This window comes from Danio aesculapii, chromosome 3, assembly GCF_903798145.1.
Source record: "Danio aesculapii chromosome 3, fDanAes4.1, whole genome shotgun sequence".
In the NCBI taxonomy this organism is placed as follows: Eukaryota; Metazoa; Chordata; class Actinopteri; order Cypriniformes; family Danionidae; genus Danio; species Danio aesculapii.
Genome location: NC_079437.1, coordinates 45,961,393 through 45,977,213, shown reverse-complemented (window position 1 = coordinate 45,977,213; position 15,821 = coordinate 45,961,393). Strand labels below are relative to the sequence as shown.

The 15,821-nt window shown below is 37.2% G+C and overlaps 1 protein-coding gene across 1 annotated transcript in view; it reads left to right on the top strand.

Moving 5' to 3' along the window:
- Positions 1 to 15,821, top strand: part of colgalt1a (collagen beta(1-O)galactosyltransferase 1a) — a 35,387-nt gene that overhangs the window by 1,446 nt on the left and 18,120 nt on the right. The window contains exons 2-5 of the mRNA XM_056454115.1: positions 10,011 to 10,121; positions 10,206 to 10,323; positions 14,730 to 14,864; positions 14,948 to 15,152. Of these exons, the coding sequence (XP_056310090.1) occupies positions 10,011 to 10,121; positions 10,206 to 10,323; positions 14,730 to 14,864; positions 14,948 to 15,152 (569 nt within the window). The remainder of the gene's footprint in view (positions 1 to 10,010; positions 10,122 to 10,205; positions 10,324 to 14,729; positions 14,865 to 14,947; positions 15,153 to 15,821) is intronic.

Sequence of the window (15,821 nt, the reverse complement as noted above, 5' to 3'; positions counted from 1 at the left end):
TGTTAAATTCTGAAAAAAAAAATGTTTTGGTAATCTTTAATCAAAGGCTGTGTCTGAAACCACCTACTACTCAGTAGGTACTGCATTTGAATTTAAACGTACTACTCGGCCAGTAGAAAAGTCTATACAGTATGAATGTGAGAAGTATGAATGGAATTCGAACGTACTACATCTGCAATTTTGTCATGGTCACGTGACCTACCTGCGTCAGTTGCGTCGCATCACTCCCATTCATGAATTCTCTCGCAGGGCGTCATGGGTAGTGCAGCGTGCATGGAATGCACACTTTAGAATCTCACCGGAATCGCATACTGATTTTCGAATTCTATGAATTTGGACAACCTACTTAGCTCTCATACAGATTTACGCGTACTACATAGTATGGAAGTATGCGGTTTCAGACGCAGCCAAAGTCTGACCATCTGCTTTTGGAGTGGCAGTCAGCATTGCAAGATATAGCGGACTTTTTCCAGCCCAAAGCTGTTAAAAACCTGCATAAAAAAAACGCCCAAAATATTAGAGTAATATATATTTTTTATTGATTTAAATCAAAAGTAAACGAGTTACTTTAACTGTCATAATTTTTAACCATATAACACCAGCAGTCACAGAACCACATCATAACTGGATCACATCAAAACACTGCCCCCACACAGTGCACTAACCCCCCATTAACACGGGGTGTCAGACTCAGCATCAACGCTTCCCATGCACTTTGAATAGGTGTGTTACATAGTGAATGCACCTCGCTACACACATAAGGTTAAGGATGACCGCTGTTAAAAGAGGTCACCCGGAGTCCCCGTTCCTGTTCCCCAAGCACTCACACACAGGCCAAGTTGTCAAAAAGGGGTAACAAATTTATTAAACAAAAATTCGAGCATCAGAACCAGGGAACAAAAGGCCAAAACAATAAACAAAACAAGGCACACTACCTAATATTAAATTTCTTAACTAAAACGAAAATAAAGTTCCGTAAATAAAACAAACAATTCTGACCTCCATAACTATCCATTAAACCGGAGAAAACGGGACAGAAGAAAAAGGGCCTTCCATTAGATCATTCAGCAGTAAGTAAACATTTAGCCACAGCTAACAAAGAATACCGTCCTAGTACCGTATTTAACAGAGTATCTCACCAGATGACTTTGAAACAGGGTTGTAGACAGGAAATAAATGATCAGCCACCACTAATGCAAGTTACCGTCCTATTACCGTATTTAACAAAATATCTCACCAGATTACTTTGGAAAAAGGTTTCAGACAGAAAGATATCACTGCCACACAGAGAACTTAAAGTGATCTGCTCACACACACACAACAGCAAGGGGAAACAGAAAGAGAACTCGATGAACAGCGCCAACAACGTGCTTTTATAATTGGCGCCCCCCCCTCTCACAGCTGCCCCTGATCTCCGCTCATGTGGAGAGAGAGAAAGAGACAGATAATAGAGGATACAACACACACAGGAACAATACACACTAGCATTGTCAAAATAATGTTACTCAATATGTAACAGGTGACATCAGGCGTTGCCGAACTGCATTGTGGATCCGTCAGCGCCGATTCAACAGTGGTGCAGAAGTTGGGAAGTTCTCAACTTGTCAAGAGCCAACGGAAGCATCAGCCAATCAGATCGCTTTATGCAAATTCCCCAGCTCAGACAATAGCCAAATGCGGACTTTACTTCATTGGCTGACGCTGCAATGACGATCGCGTCAGCCCCAACTTCAGACACACCTTCCGTCAAGTGTGGACGCCGAAGTCCCGTGTGAATCGAGCGTTACTATTGTGTAGATTGCACTACTTATTAGAGTATGTTTTACTTTCGAAATGGGGTATAAATTTGTCCTATTTGGCGTTTTAAATTCTTTGAACATAATTAGGTGCTGCTTCTCAAGCAGATAGTGCTTCTATGTTTGTTCTTGCTGTCAATTGTGGAGAAAATGTTAAATGAAAGTGTTGTGATAAATCGCTGTCAGTTTAACTGCAGGCGCTGAGTGATTCGTGTGCACACGAAGGGGAGTCAAATTTGTCTGAGATTTGTCTGAGTCAGATTTTGATATTTTGATATAACTTTCCTTCACCTCCTCTTGCGGGTGTGACCACGTGGTTAGTGCTATGCACTGGTCACTACTTACTAAATGGAGCACAGTTATGTTTTGTTAAATAAGTTGCATATAAAATTTACTTTTCAAAACCGGCCAAATTTTGTCAACCCGCCAATGCCATTTTTTACCTCCAAAATCAAATTCAAAACTGCCCAATCTGGCAACACTGGTTGACATCAACTTATGGGTTTCCATAGCAACTATATAACAGTAGCTTTAACCACACCCCTCTTATCGTTAGTTTGCTAAGAGAAAATGATGCTCAAATGAAAGCCCCACCCCCTCTTCTCAATATTAAATTCCAGTGAAAAAAGGTTCCCAACCCCTGCTATAGATAATTACTCAAAAACTGTCTTAGTAATTTTATTGTTGCTGTGTGGTATGACACTAATGTAGTAATAAACAAATCACCATCACAATACACCACAGTTTACACTAACGTTACAGTATGTATTACAGTTTATGAGTTTACTGTACTACAGAGTTCTGTAGCATTCATTAATAAAGAGTTGTACACATTATACACTTTACTATGTGGGTAAAACATATTTATTATAAATTACTATAGTTTTTCTCCCATTCGGATATCTTCCAGACATCACGAAATAACAAATGAAAGCATACACAAGTGTAGACTCATAGACTACATTTACATGGACATCAGTAATCAAATTATTTGCCTTAATCTTATTATTGTCTTAATTAGATTAAGGTGTTTACATGAGTTGCTTTTTGAACGTTCCTTTCATGATCCAGTTTTACATGTTGTGGCACATAATTCGATTAACGTCATTGCGTCACCACTATATCCGCATTTCCTCCGGAGTTTCATGTAAATTTCAGTTGTTTCATTATCAATTTGTCGACTTTAACTGCAGTTTGGCATTTTCACTTTCATTCAGAATCATTTCATGCATGCCCCTGTAACAAATGAAATATTGGATGCGAGTATGAACTGTTGGAAGAGTGTTATTTTAATGGAAGTTCATACCGCATGCTGAATGGAAGAAAAAAACTCTGCATTTCATGATGCAGGTGACAGAGTTCTGCACTGACTCAGTAGGTGCAGAGAATGTCAAACAGTCGTGGATGTAAGTGTGCACTATCCTGTTGCAAAACGCAGCGAAAAGTCCTATCATGACGGTAATAGTTCGATTTAAGGTGTTTACATGTCTGTACTGCACTTCAATAATGCGACTAAAATCGACATACTCCACATGTCTTAATTCGATTTGTCTTTAGTTCCATTTTATGACCTTAATCTGATTAAATGAATCAAAAATCGCTGTTTACATAGTAGACTCCTAATCAGAGTATTGTCATAATCGCATTAAAATCGAATTATTGGTGTCCACCTAAACGTACTCAATAAAAACCGTCTAGTTTTGTCGCAAGGGTTGCATTCCTCTTTTGTTCTGTCGATGAACTTCACAAACATTTACTGCTGCTGCGCATCTCTATGTTCACATTATGGTTGTTTATTCCGCCGAAACACCAGTAAAGACTTGGATTATTGCGAAACAAAACGCTTTCATTGCAGCGATTACATGGCAGGGTACGCTATTTATATTCTCCTGGGTTTTGTAGAAGTGTGGAGGTGTTTGTATCTGATATTTATATAACATGTTAACATATCTATACAGATAGCTAGGCCTGTATATAATCTTTATTGGTGTGTCAATTGTTACGTTCAAAAAGAAGCTTGTACACATGGATGTATTGAATAAATGTTTATTACATGCCGCCTTTCGCACGTCATCAATGACGTAATGTGAAAACCTAAATGCACAGCTAGTGTTTTTCAGCCAATAATAATCTTCTGGAGAAAGCTTAATGTGACCATTGTCAATTTCATACTGTTCCTTTTACAGGATTGATGTTATAATGTAATTACAATACATTCAGTCAAATAGACTTAAGCATCCATTTTACTTGTTCAAGCGTAAGACGATGTAAAAGACCATATAATCACTAGTGCCGTCAGGATCAGCAGGCGAGTGCAGAAATTCCATTGAAAATACTGGGGTGAAATAAACTGCCATGTTTTAAAGACATGGCAAGGGAAAATGGAATTTAATGCAGTGCTTCTTGTCCAATCTGAGACCCACTTCATATCGTATATATACCAGGCAGTGAATATCACTGGTTTTAAAAGAAGTCAGACCTTAAACTAACAATTTTATAATGGAAAGACAGTTCACCGGAAGCACTGAGGCTGGCTGGCAGAAATTAAAAGTCTGTGTGCATATACCCCGTTGGAAGTACATCAACATACTGAAACAAGAGTCTCAGCAACTTCCAGTTCATGTGGACTTTAAAGAGATAATTCACCTTAAAGTGAAAATAAGCAAAGCAAGTATTAGTATCTAATGAATATGTTCTGATGTCTAAGGAATAAGCACTACCTAAAGTAATGGATACTCGTAGCTAAATTGTAAGTACTAGTAGCTTAAAAATCGATATTAGTATATTATGTATTTCATCTTAAAACAGCTTGCCATTGAAGTAGGGTATTTCCAGTTCTTGTAATGTTTCTCCAGTTGTTACTTGTAACATTTGATTGCCCATTAGACAACTACTAAGTTCTGTAATTAGTATCTAGATTTATTAATAACTGTTTTTGTTTTTATAAGGAATTTTATTTTATTGGGAATTTTATTAGATTTTATTATAAATTTTGTAAACATATTTGGTAATTATATTATTTCTTGTAAAACTAATTCATAGATTTTGTTTGTTTGTGTGTTCGTCTTTTGGGCCTGAGTTTAATTTTTGGTCATGGTGAACATCTGTCTCCCAGCAACTTGATAGGAATGGCTTTTCCACAATCATGACCAGCTAATAATGTTTCCATGCAACATAGTCGGAAGAGTTACAAAAAAGCCTGCAAAGAACTTTCCCTAAAACATTTAACTTGATTCCCAAGAAAATGACCTAATGTCCGAATGTTTTTGCAGAGTCCCTGCTAATATTTTTATTGTCCTGTAAAGTTGTCATTGTCTAACCAGTGAATGAAGAGCCATGTTTTAAAGGTGTCAGTTACCCAAGAGTCTTTGAAGCTTAGTCTTGTCCTAGAAACATTGAATGGAACTGTGAACTAAATTGCAAAAGAAATGCATGTAATTGAGTCAGTTTAGCAGGTTATGGTGCTCTACTATGGAGCTAGTTTAGTATCTAAAGTAATTCACGCAAAAGACATGATGTACACATGCCTAACCAAATTCACGTGCATACAATATTTATACATATTCACAAAAACAATTCACATGCACAAAATAAAAATACATATTCTTAAAATACATTTCACAAATGCAAAACACCATTAGCAAATGTATAAGAGTGCGCAAAAAGTTTTGAATGTTTAAAACTTGCGAGTTCATCCTAAATGAGAATGTGCAAATCTTCTTTCACGTACGACTCTCCCTGGTTACGTGTGTGTGTATTTTTGAGACTGTCCTGGCAGAAGCAGACAAACTCGTAACTTTCAGTCAATCAGATGAGAGCTGTACTCTGTCACTCACTCTGCGCTCCTTTTGCGCAGACTGTTCCTCTCCAGCATAGCGAACAGAGAAAGAGATGCGCAGGCTTCAAGCTAGAACTATTAAATTCCTTGACTTTCACTGATAAAAAACTTAACCAAATTATCAAAAACTAAATTAAATTTGATTAGCCTATTTGCTTGTTATTTTATTATTTGTCATCTAGGCCATGAATAACTTACCGCACACACAGACTAACATGTGTCTAATGAAAAAAAGATAATTTAGGATTATTATAGATAATAGATTACAATTATAGATAAAAATTATTTGGATAAACTGACGCGATTCTTCCCAGCTCGGTCAATGAAAACATGACAACATAAAGTGTTTGCTTATTACGGGCTGAAGTAAACTTATTTGCAATTAAATTAACGTCAACCACTGCAGTAATGATGATCCACACTGTGGTGGTGGCCATTAGCTAGCTTGAGCAATTGTTTATTTAAATTATGTTTATTATTTTAAAATACGAAATGAAACCTAAGTAAAACACATCTTGACTTTGTGAAATTATGCCACATTAATCACTCCTGCAGAAAAGACTTTGCAGAATAAAAACGCTAAATCATTCCAGTAGGTAGCGCATTCAGATCAGTAATGAGTGATGAGACGTTCTAAATGCAGCTAGTGTAAATATTCAACATTTGATTAAATGTTGTACAGGCATGTTGAATAAAGCCCATTTATAAAATAAAGTGTAAATGCTTAATAATAACTGCAAATTAGTGTTTTAAATAAACCTTACTCTTTTTAAACACAAAAATAACCAAACCAATAGACTACTTTCACATTACTTTCCTTAAAAAGTAACACATTTATCTTCTTTTCTTAAGTGACTTTAGATTGTATTGTATTTCTTTTTTTTACACTTGTTTTATTACTTAGGCTATAATGTCCTGCGCCAGCAAATCAGAATATTCAACTGGACAGCACTTTAGTTTTGTGTTCAGAGTCGCTGTCTCAGTCAATCAAATCCAGTCAAATAAAGTCTACAGCTCAGACTACAGGAGTTTTAGCATGATTTGTGCTCTATTTTCACCTTCTGAGAAAAGGAGATAAATAAGTTTACTACAGCCTGTGATATAAGCAAATAAACACTTAGTTTATGTTGTCATATTTTCATTGTCATAAAGAACAAAATAAACTCATAAGAATCATTTAAAATGATTATTTATATATTTATTACCGAATGAGAGGGTATATTTTACATTTTAGGCAACTAAAGCACAACAACAGCCTGTTTACGTTCATTAGATATATTGTAAATTAAGTTTTTAATCAGTGAAAGTCAAGGAATTTAATAGTTCTAGCTTGAAGCCTGCGCATTTCTTTCTCCGTTCGATATGCTGGAGAGGAACAGTCTGCGCAAAAGGAGCGCAGAGTGAGTGACATTGAGTACAGCTCTCATCTGATTGGCTGAAAGTTACGAGTTTGTCTGCTTCTGCCAGGCCAGAACAGTCTCAAAAATACACACACGTAACCAGGGAGAGTCGTACGTGAAAGAGGATTTGCTCATTCTCATTCAGAATGAACTCGCAAGTTTTAAACATTCAAAACTTTTTGCACACTCTTATACATTTGCTAATGGTGTTTTGCATTTGTGAAACATTTTTTATGAATATGAATTTTTATGTTGTGCACATGAATTGTTTTTGTGAATATGTATAAATATTTTACTCACGTGAATTTGGTTTTACGCACGTGAATTTGGTTACGCATGTGTACATCGTGTCTTTTGCGTGAATTACTTTAGATCAGTGTTTCCCAACCATGTTCCTGGAGGCACACCAACAGTACATATTTTGTATGTCTCCCTTATCTATCCCTTTTCTAATGTTCTGCTGAGTTGATTCAGGTGTGTTTGATTAGGGTGAGGTTGAAAATGTGTACTGTTGGCGTGCCTTCAGGAACAGGGTTGGGAAACACTGCTTTAGATACTAAACTAGCTCCATACTCTACAGAACAGATGGAGCAAACACTGCATTAAATCATTATGCAGAATACTTGATTCTGATTGGTCATACTACATTTAAAATAAATATAATTGGTAATCTATTTAGTTATGTTTTTATACATTTGCTATTAGTGAGGCAGCTATGGTCTATAGGTTGGTAAACATGCTCTGAAATGCAAGTGTTAGCATTACTGGAATAAATTGGAATAAATAAATCTTGTCATTTGGTGATCCCCTTTTTTGTGTGTGGTTGGTTACTACATGAACAAAGAAGGTTGGTGGTTCGAGTCCCAGCTGAGCCAGGAGGCATTTCTGTGCTGTTTGCATGTTCTCTGCATATTTCCCACATTCCAAAGACGTGCAGTATAAGTGAATTGGATAAACTAAATTGACTGTAATGTGAATAAGCTGTAGGAAAATGAGTGAGTGAGGCGGGAAAAAGTAATGTTCTGAAATCTTTAGCAGCATTTTTTCAAATGTTGTGTCATACGTCCTTCAACTAGAGGGTCTCATGACATGTCTAAAATTATTTAGATTAATGAACTATTAATATTTTACATGTTCATATTTTGGCAGCGCAGTAGGTAGAGCTGTCGCCTCACAGCAAGAAGGTCGCTGGTTCGACCCTCAGCTAGGTCAGTTGACGTTTCTGTGTGGAGTTTGCATGTTCTCCCTGCATTCGCGTGGGTTTTCTCCGGGTGCTCCGGTTTCCCCCACAGTCCAAAGACAAGCGGTACAGGTGAATTGGGAAGGCTAAATTGTCCGTAGTGTATGAGTGTGAGTGAGTGTGTATGGATGTTTCCCAGAGATGGGTTGCAGCTGGAAGGGCATCCGCTGCATAAAACATGTGCTGGATAAGTTGGCAGTTCATTCCGCTGTGGCGACCCCGGATTAATAAATGGACTAAGCCGAAAAGAAAATGAATGAATGAATGAATGTTTATATTTTATTGCAAATATACACTCACCGGCCATTATATTAGGTACAATAAAGTGTACCTAATATATGTTCAACTGTTCGTTAACGGAAATTTCTAATGAGCCAATCACATGGCAGCAACTCAATGCATTTAGGCATATAGACATGGTCATGACTATCTGCTGCAGTTGTTATTTAAATGTGAGTTAAGTGACTTTGAACGTGGCATGTTGTTGGTGCCAGACGGGCTGGTCTGAGTATTTCAGAAACTGCTGATCTACTGGGATTTTCACACACAACCGTCTCTAGGGTTTACAAAGAATGGTCCAAAAAAGAGAAAAATCCAGTGAGCAATATGGGGGATATTTTCTTGGCACACGTTGGGCCCATTAGTACCGATTGAGCATCATGTCAACACCACAGCCTACCTGAGTATTGTTGCTGACCATGTCCTTCCCTATATGACTACAGTGTACCCATCTACTGATAAAGTTCCAGCACGATAAAGCACCATGTTTGAGCGAATCATCTCAGACTGGTTTCTTGAACATTACAATGAGTTCAATGTACTCAAATGGCCTCCACAGTCACCAGTTCTCAATCCAATAGAGCACCTTTGGGATGTGGTGGAACAGGAATTTAACATCATGGATGTGCAGCGGAAAAATCTGCAGCAACTGCATTATGCCATCATGTCAATATTGACCAAAATCTCTAAGGAATATTTCCAGTACCTTGTTAAATCCACGAAGGGTTAAGGCAGTTCTGAAGGCAAAAGGGGGTCCAACCCGGTACTAGTAAGGAGTACCTAATAAAGTGGCTGGTGAGTGTAAATGCTATAAACACAAAAAATAGATATAATTATGAGTGTAATGTTAATAGTCCAACAACTGTTTTTGTTTTTTTCTATAAGAAAGGAAAGCAATCCCAATCCTCCGACACAGAAACTCAAACTACAGCTGTTAATCACATATTTTCAATATCCATTTATCTTAATTTTTATGCAAAACTGATTTAGTTACCATCTGTCCTGAACCGGCCTGTACTGTAGCTGCAGTTAAGCTGTTGGCCAAAGCTGTTGTGTTCTGCATCTGACAGCTGCTCGTGCTCTTCTGCAGGAGAATCCTCTGGACCGATGATGTCATGCTGCACTCAGAGTCTCTGTTCATGCTAAGACAGAGCCAGCCAGAAGTAGGACGCATGGTCTAATTCATGCCTACAGCAAAACATGAACTCTGTTTACTTTATCTCTGCTCCTGTATCTCAGCGATTACCAGATAACTCTGCAGTTTCGCTTCCCATGTTCTGCTTTTAGTGTCGTTCAGCTGTAAGGAAATCAAGTTTACTTTAGGGCTTCGTTCTGTTTCTCTATTTCTGGTCTAAATATACCTTGCACACTGACAGAACTCCTTTAATATAAATGTTCTTTCATTTTCCCCAGTGAAGTGAACTTAATAAGCACTTTTTCTGTTTCTGTTTTGGCAGGGTAGCGACTGACCACAATATAGACAACACCACATACCTGCTGCGAGACTGGCTCATCAACGTACAGAAACTCTACCATTATGTGGAGTGGAGGCCAAAGGAGCAACCAAGGTTTGCTTGTTCCTTCACTTGTGGTTTCATGGAGCTGGTTTGTTGAATTTCCTTGAATTTTTTACTTTTATTTTCCCTACTCAGTCAGTATAATGGTGAGGAAGGACCAAAGGATTGGACAAATGAACGTTATGCTTATGTCATGAAACTTCGACAGGCAGCGCTGGAGTCTGCACGAGAAATGTGGGCCGACTATCTTATGGTGAGATTTGGGACTTTGACCTTTCTCATTGACATGTATGTGAATCACAAAAAGTTGTAGCAGTTTTACGATGCTGGTGTCTAGGCCTGAGGTTAAAACGTTAAGTTAAAAATGAATGATTAAATAAACAGGTTAACATTAAAAGAGCTCCTGATTCTTTTAATACTAGAGAATAAGGAAAATTGTTTGTATGACAGAATACCAAAAATAAAAGCCCAACAGGGCTGAGCTAGGCCAATATAATAAACAATACATTAACTAACTCCACTCCAAAGATAAATGACTTAACAGAATCAAAAGAAAATTAAAATCACTTCCCTGGCTCTCTAAAACCATATCTACTGATTCAAATAATTTTGATTTTTTTTTTCGATTTGATCATTTAAAGAGCCCCTATTATGGGTTGTTGAAAATGACCTTCCATGCAGTGTGTAGCACAGCTCTAAGTGAATAAAAACATCCAGCTAAGGTTTAAATCTAAAAGTGCACCGTGTTTAAAACTACTGATTCTTTAACGAAATAGTCGACTCAAGAGTCGAATAATTAATCGAGATGGGTTCGGATCTGTATGTAGCATATGAATATGTAGTGCCGGATTCGGTAAAACGTGAACGCTCCTTTCTATTCAGACACAGGACTGATGATGGCGATAACTGACAGATGGAGATTCTGTAGGGAATAAAGAGTTGAAGTTCATTTTCACAACAAAACCACAGTATAGTCAACCTAGTGCTGTGTTTGTTCCTGTCATTTTTCTGATGATTGATACAATAACTTACGCTGCAACGCCGGATTGGTCGGCTGTTTGCTATTAAAAAAAGGAGCAAAGAAGACTATTATGTATAGGACAGGGGTCTCAAACTCAATTTGGCTGGGGGCCATATCAGTAACTGGACGTTTTAACATTCAAGCACAAGAAATAAGTGTAAACCTGATGCAACTGATGCACTCAATCATTCTTCCCCAGAGTATATGCAGTCAAAGCTTTTTTTGTTTGCTGTTGTACAGATTAAAGGTGTAGTTTTAAATTGCTCTAAAATTACTGCAGTTTAATAATAGGCATAATAATAATAATTGTTGCTTAACCAAAAGTTGAACATATAGCCTAAGACAGCAGAAAGCAGATTGGGTAACTTTAGTGACTACTTTAGTTGTTCTTCTTAAAATCATTTTTTTTTTGTTGTAAAACTACAACAAAGAGGGGTAAAGTATGTATATATTTACATTTACTTTAACATGTTCAGTTCAGCCAGCAGTGAAACTTTACTAATGCACATTTTTATATAAATCTTAATAGGCATATGAGGAAAATCTATTAAATGAGACCATTTGAATCGAATATTAGCAAAATGATCATGTTTACCGCACCAGCATAATGTGCAAGCCACGAAAAAGTAATCACATGGCTTGTAATCACTTATCTATTATAGAGCAGTGCTTGTACTGTATCCCTCAGGTTAAATCTGTGTGGGGCTATTCAAATATTGCGTCCAAAACCACGGAAACACAATGCGTGCTTTTTCCTTTACTGATTTAAATGTGTTTCTGAAATTGCTATTCTCTGCTATTTGTCTTTGCTACGGCCACCATGCTGTTCCTCACACGCGCGGTGCAGTCAATTTTCAAAATACCACAACTTTTGCCACTGTGTGGATTAATACTGAATGTGTGTTGTTGTTATTACTTGGGGTTAGGTTTAAGAGTAGAGTAATATGCTGGTGTTTAACTGCATTGCTTTATTGCATTCCTGCATTGGGCTCTTACATACTTTCTGCTACTTCATAGCCGTGGTGGGCGTTTCTCTCTCTGTCTCACGCTGAACAGTCAACCAATCACAACAGACTGGGTCATTGGGCCAGTCACAGCAGATTATCCTCATGCAAAGGAGAGGTTTGGGAGCAAATGAATCACTGAAAAAATCAAAATGCATATTATCAGACGAAGTGTTTTTTGACCTTGCATGCATATCAGCCTGTTGTTGGAGACCCTCAAAACCAAAATATGATCTTTTATAATGCATAATAGAGGCTCGTTAATAACTTTGTTGAAATAGAACCATATAACTATAGTACCATGACGTTTTCCAAATGTGTACAATATATTTCATTCTAACATTGTTAATTTATTTAAACACAAAAGAGTTCTGAGTATTTCTGTCTTGAATGACAACAGCAGTGAGTTTGACTTTTGCATTTCAGTGTTTGCTTTTTTACATGCCTTTGAATATGCCTGGCTCTGTTGCCTAGCAACTTCCTACTAACAAAAACATAACTTCAGATATGTTTTTCAAGCTTTCCAGACAAAGGAAGGTAAATACCTTTGCCAGTGGTCTCGTAATTCGTACACAATTATAGGATATATTACAAAAAAGATGTTTTTAGGGTAATGACTTAATAAAATATGACCACAGATGATCAAATATGATCAAAGCTTAATTCTAAAATCTCAATAGAAGCTTAGAATGTAAATATGATTTGAGAAAGAAATTTAGTACACACAGATCAGAGTGACTGCTGTGGCCATTCTTGTAGTTTTCTGGTAGAATTCTTGTAGTTCCTAAACCTAAACTAAACCTAAAACAGGAGAAAAGTGTTTAACTTTGGCACTCAGTTTCTACAGCGCTCAGCTCAGACACACACGTCTAGACATTAAAGCAGTTTACACATAAACCACAGCAAGGAGGGGAGAGGCAAGATTGACAGAGAGGAAATTTTACAGCAGCTTGTTGCACCAGTTCAGATCAGCTCAGCTCAAAAGCACAGTCGCTCAGTTTAAAAGTACAATATTTTTTCATTAAAATATCCACAAAAAAAAACACAAGAACAGTGTTCTACATGTGAACAGTGAACTATATAGAGCTGAAGTCAGAATTATTTGCCCCCCTGAATTATTAGCCCCCCTGTTTATTTTCTAAACATTTCTAATAACTGATTTATTTTGATCTTAGCCATGATGACAGTAAATAATATTTGACTAGATATTTTTCAAGACACTTCTATACACAAATACAGACATTTACAGGCTTAACTATGTTAATTAGGTTAATTAGGCAGGTTAGAGTAATTAGGCAAGTAATTGTATAACAATGGTTTGTTCTGTAGACTATCGAGAGAAAAAAATAGCTTAAAGGGTCTAATAATTTATATATATATATATATATATATATATATATATATATATATATATATATATATATATATATATATATATATATATATATATTTAGAGTTATAGTTATAGTTCAGAATATTATGTATTGCGGACTTTTGTACTTGCATTATCCCAAAAGTTTCAAAGAATGATAAAATCTGGAGAAATAAGCAGTTTTAACTATTGACAGACTATGTTCTGTGCCTTCATGCTAGTGCTGTCACACACCCTTGATTACTGCTTCAGTGTTGTTGAAATCAGGGAATCACCAAATGCAATCTATTTAATATCTATTGTGTTTTATTTGACTGCACAGAACAGCATTATAACAGAACTTTAAATGTGTGAAGTATGATAAAACAGCACTGCATCTTCTCCACATTATCATTGCAGCAAGAACCAGAAGTGGTCATTTTTGAATACTTTAGCTCATCCATAAACATGGTTTCTGCAGGAGTCCCTTAATGTAATGAAGACATATGCTGCGTCCAAAATCGCATACTTCCATACTATATAGTACGCTAAAAACAGTATGCGAGCCGAGTAGTATGTTCAAATTCATAGAATTCGAAAATCAGTTAGTACCCAGATAACCTACTACTTCCCGCGAAATTATGAAGTGCACATTGGATGCGGGTACATCATCCATTGACGCACCAAGAGAGAATTTATGAATGGGAGTGAAACGATGCAACTGATGCGGGTAAGTTACGTGATGATGACAAAATGGCGGATGCAATATGTCCGAGTTTCATTCATACTGTATAGAATATACTTTTCTAACGGCCAAGCAGTACATTTATACTTAAATGCAGTACCTACTTTAGTAGTAGGTGATTTCAGACACAGTCCTTATGTAATAAAGTGGAAAACTCCCATGATTCCACACTCAGTCAGGGCTTCATTTAAAATATGCCTTTGTTTGGTGTGAATTTGCACCCTCTGATGGCGTATAATTACATATTGTGCCTTTAATAAAATAAATCATTAATTTTCCTTTGGCTTCGTTTCTATTTTAGAGGTCGCCACAGCGGAATGAACTGCCAACTATTCCAGCATACGTTTTACCAGCCACAACCCAGTTTTAGGAAAGTAAAAAAATAAATAATACATATTTATTATGAATTACAATTTCACCAAAATTACAGTAAAAACTCTATAGAGGAAGTGTCTTAACCAATAAATTAAGGGAACTTTGTGTTAGATTCAGTCTTAAGTACGAAGCACACTGGATAAGTTACTTTTGAATGTTTCAGATGATTGATTGTGATAATCTCCTGATCAACCGAGATGCCTTATGGAAACTAATAAAGGAGAACAAGACAATTGTGGCACCAATGATGGAGTCTCGTGCCGCCTACTCAAACTTCTGGTGCGGAATGACATCACAGGTAAACCTCTCGTCCACATGTGCATATAAACATTTATTAAATTTTTTTCCAAAAGTATGAAAAAACATGTAAATCTTTTCTAGGGCTACTATAAACGAACTCCTGCCTACATCCCCATGCGCAAGCAAGTTCGTAAGGGATGCTTTGCGGTTCCAATGGTGCACTCGACGTTCCTGGTGGACCTGCGGAAAGAAGCTTCCAAACAGTTGGCTTTTCATCCGCCACATCCAGACTACACCTGGGCTTTTGATGACATTATAGTCTTCGCCTTCTCAGCCCGAATAGCAGGTGTGTGCCACGACAGATAACCACAATGCAGGCTTCTTAGTGCCTGTAAACAGAAAACTGCAACATTGCCTGCCTTCGAGTTTTTCTGATTGGTCCACTGCTTTGGAACTGACAGTGATGAGCAGCTCTGTGTGTAAAAGTTCTTTTAATGGCATCTAAAAAATGTGGCATTCATGTGTATACCGCTTCAAAAGACACAGACATAATGGTCACCCAGTCCGCCGATTGCATGTCTACACAACGCATTGAAAGAGAAAACGTATTCTGTGTGGTTGGGTTGTTTCCACGCATGCCTCATTTAGTATATTTGAATTGCACAAAAGTTTGTTTTCTCATTTGGTGCCTTTTGTTTGGGCATTTGTGAATGCAACAATCGCGCTCACTTTGTGTGCCAAAAGTAGACTTAACAGCCATATCAAAACCTGCCCAAAGAGGTGGTCTGGAGCGGTTGTTTTGTGGTGAAAACATTCTCACACAGATCAAACTGCAGAAAGTACTGCACATTTTTAGACTAAACCAGCTGCTATTTTCCACTGCATTATGGGCTGAAGGCAAGTGCAATTACAATGACCTCATGACAATGATGTTTGTGACATATTTATGACAAGTTATACGCTTACCGGCCACTTTATTAGGTACACCTGTCCAACTGCTCGTTAATGCAAATTT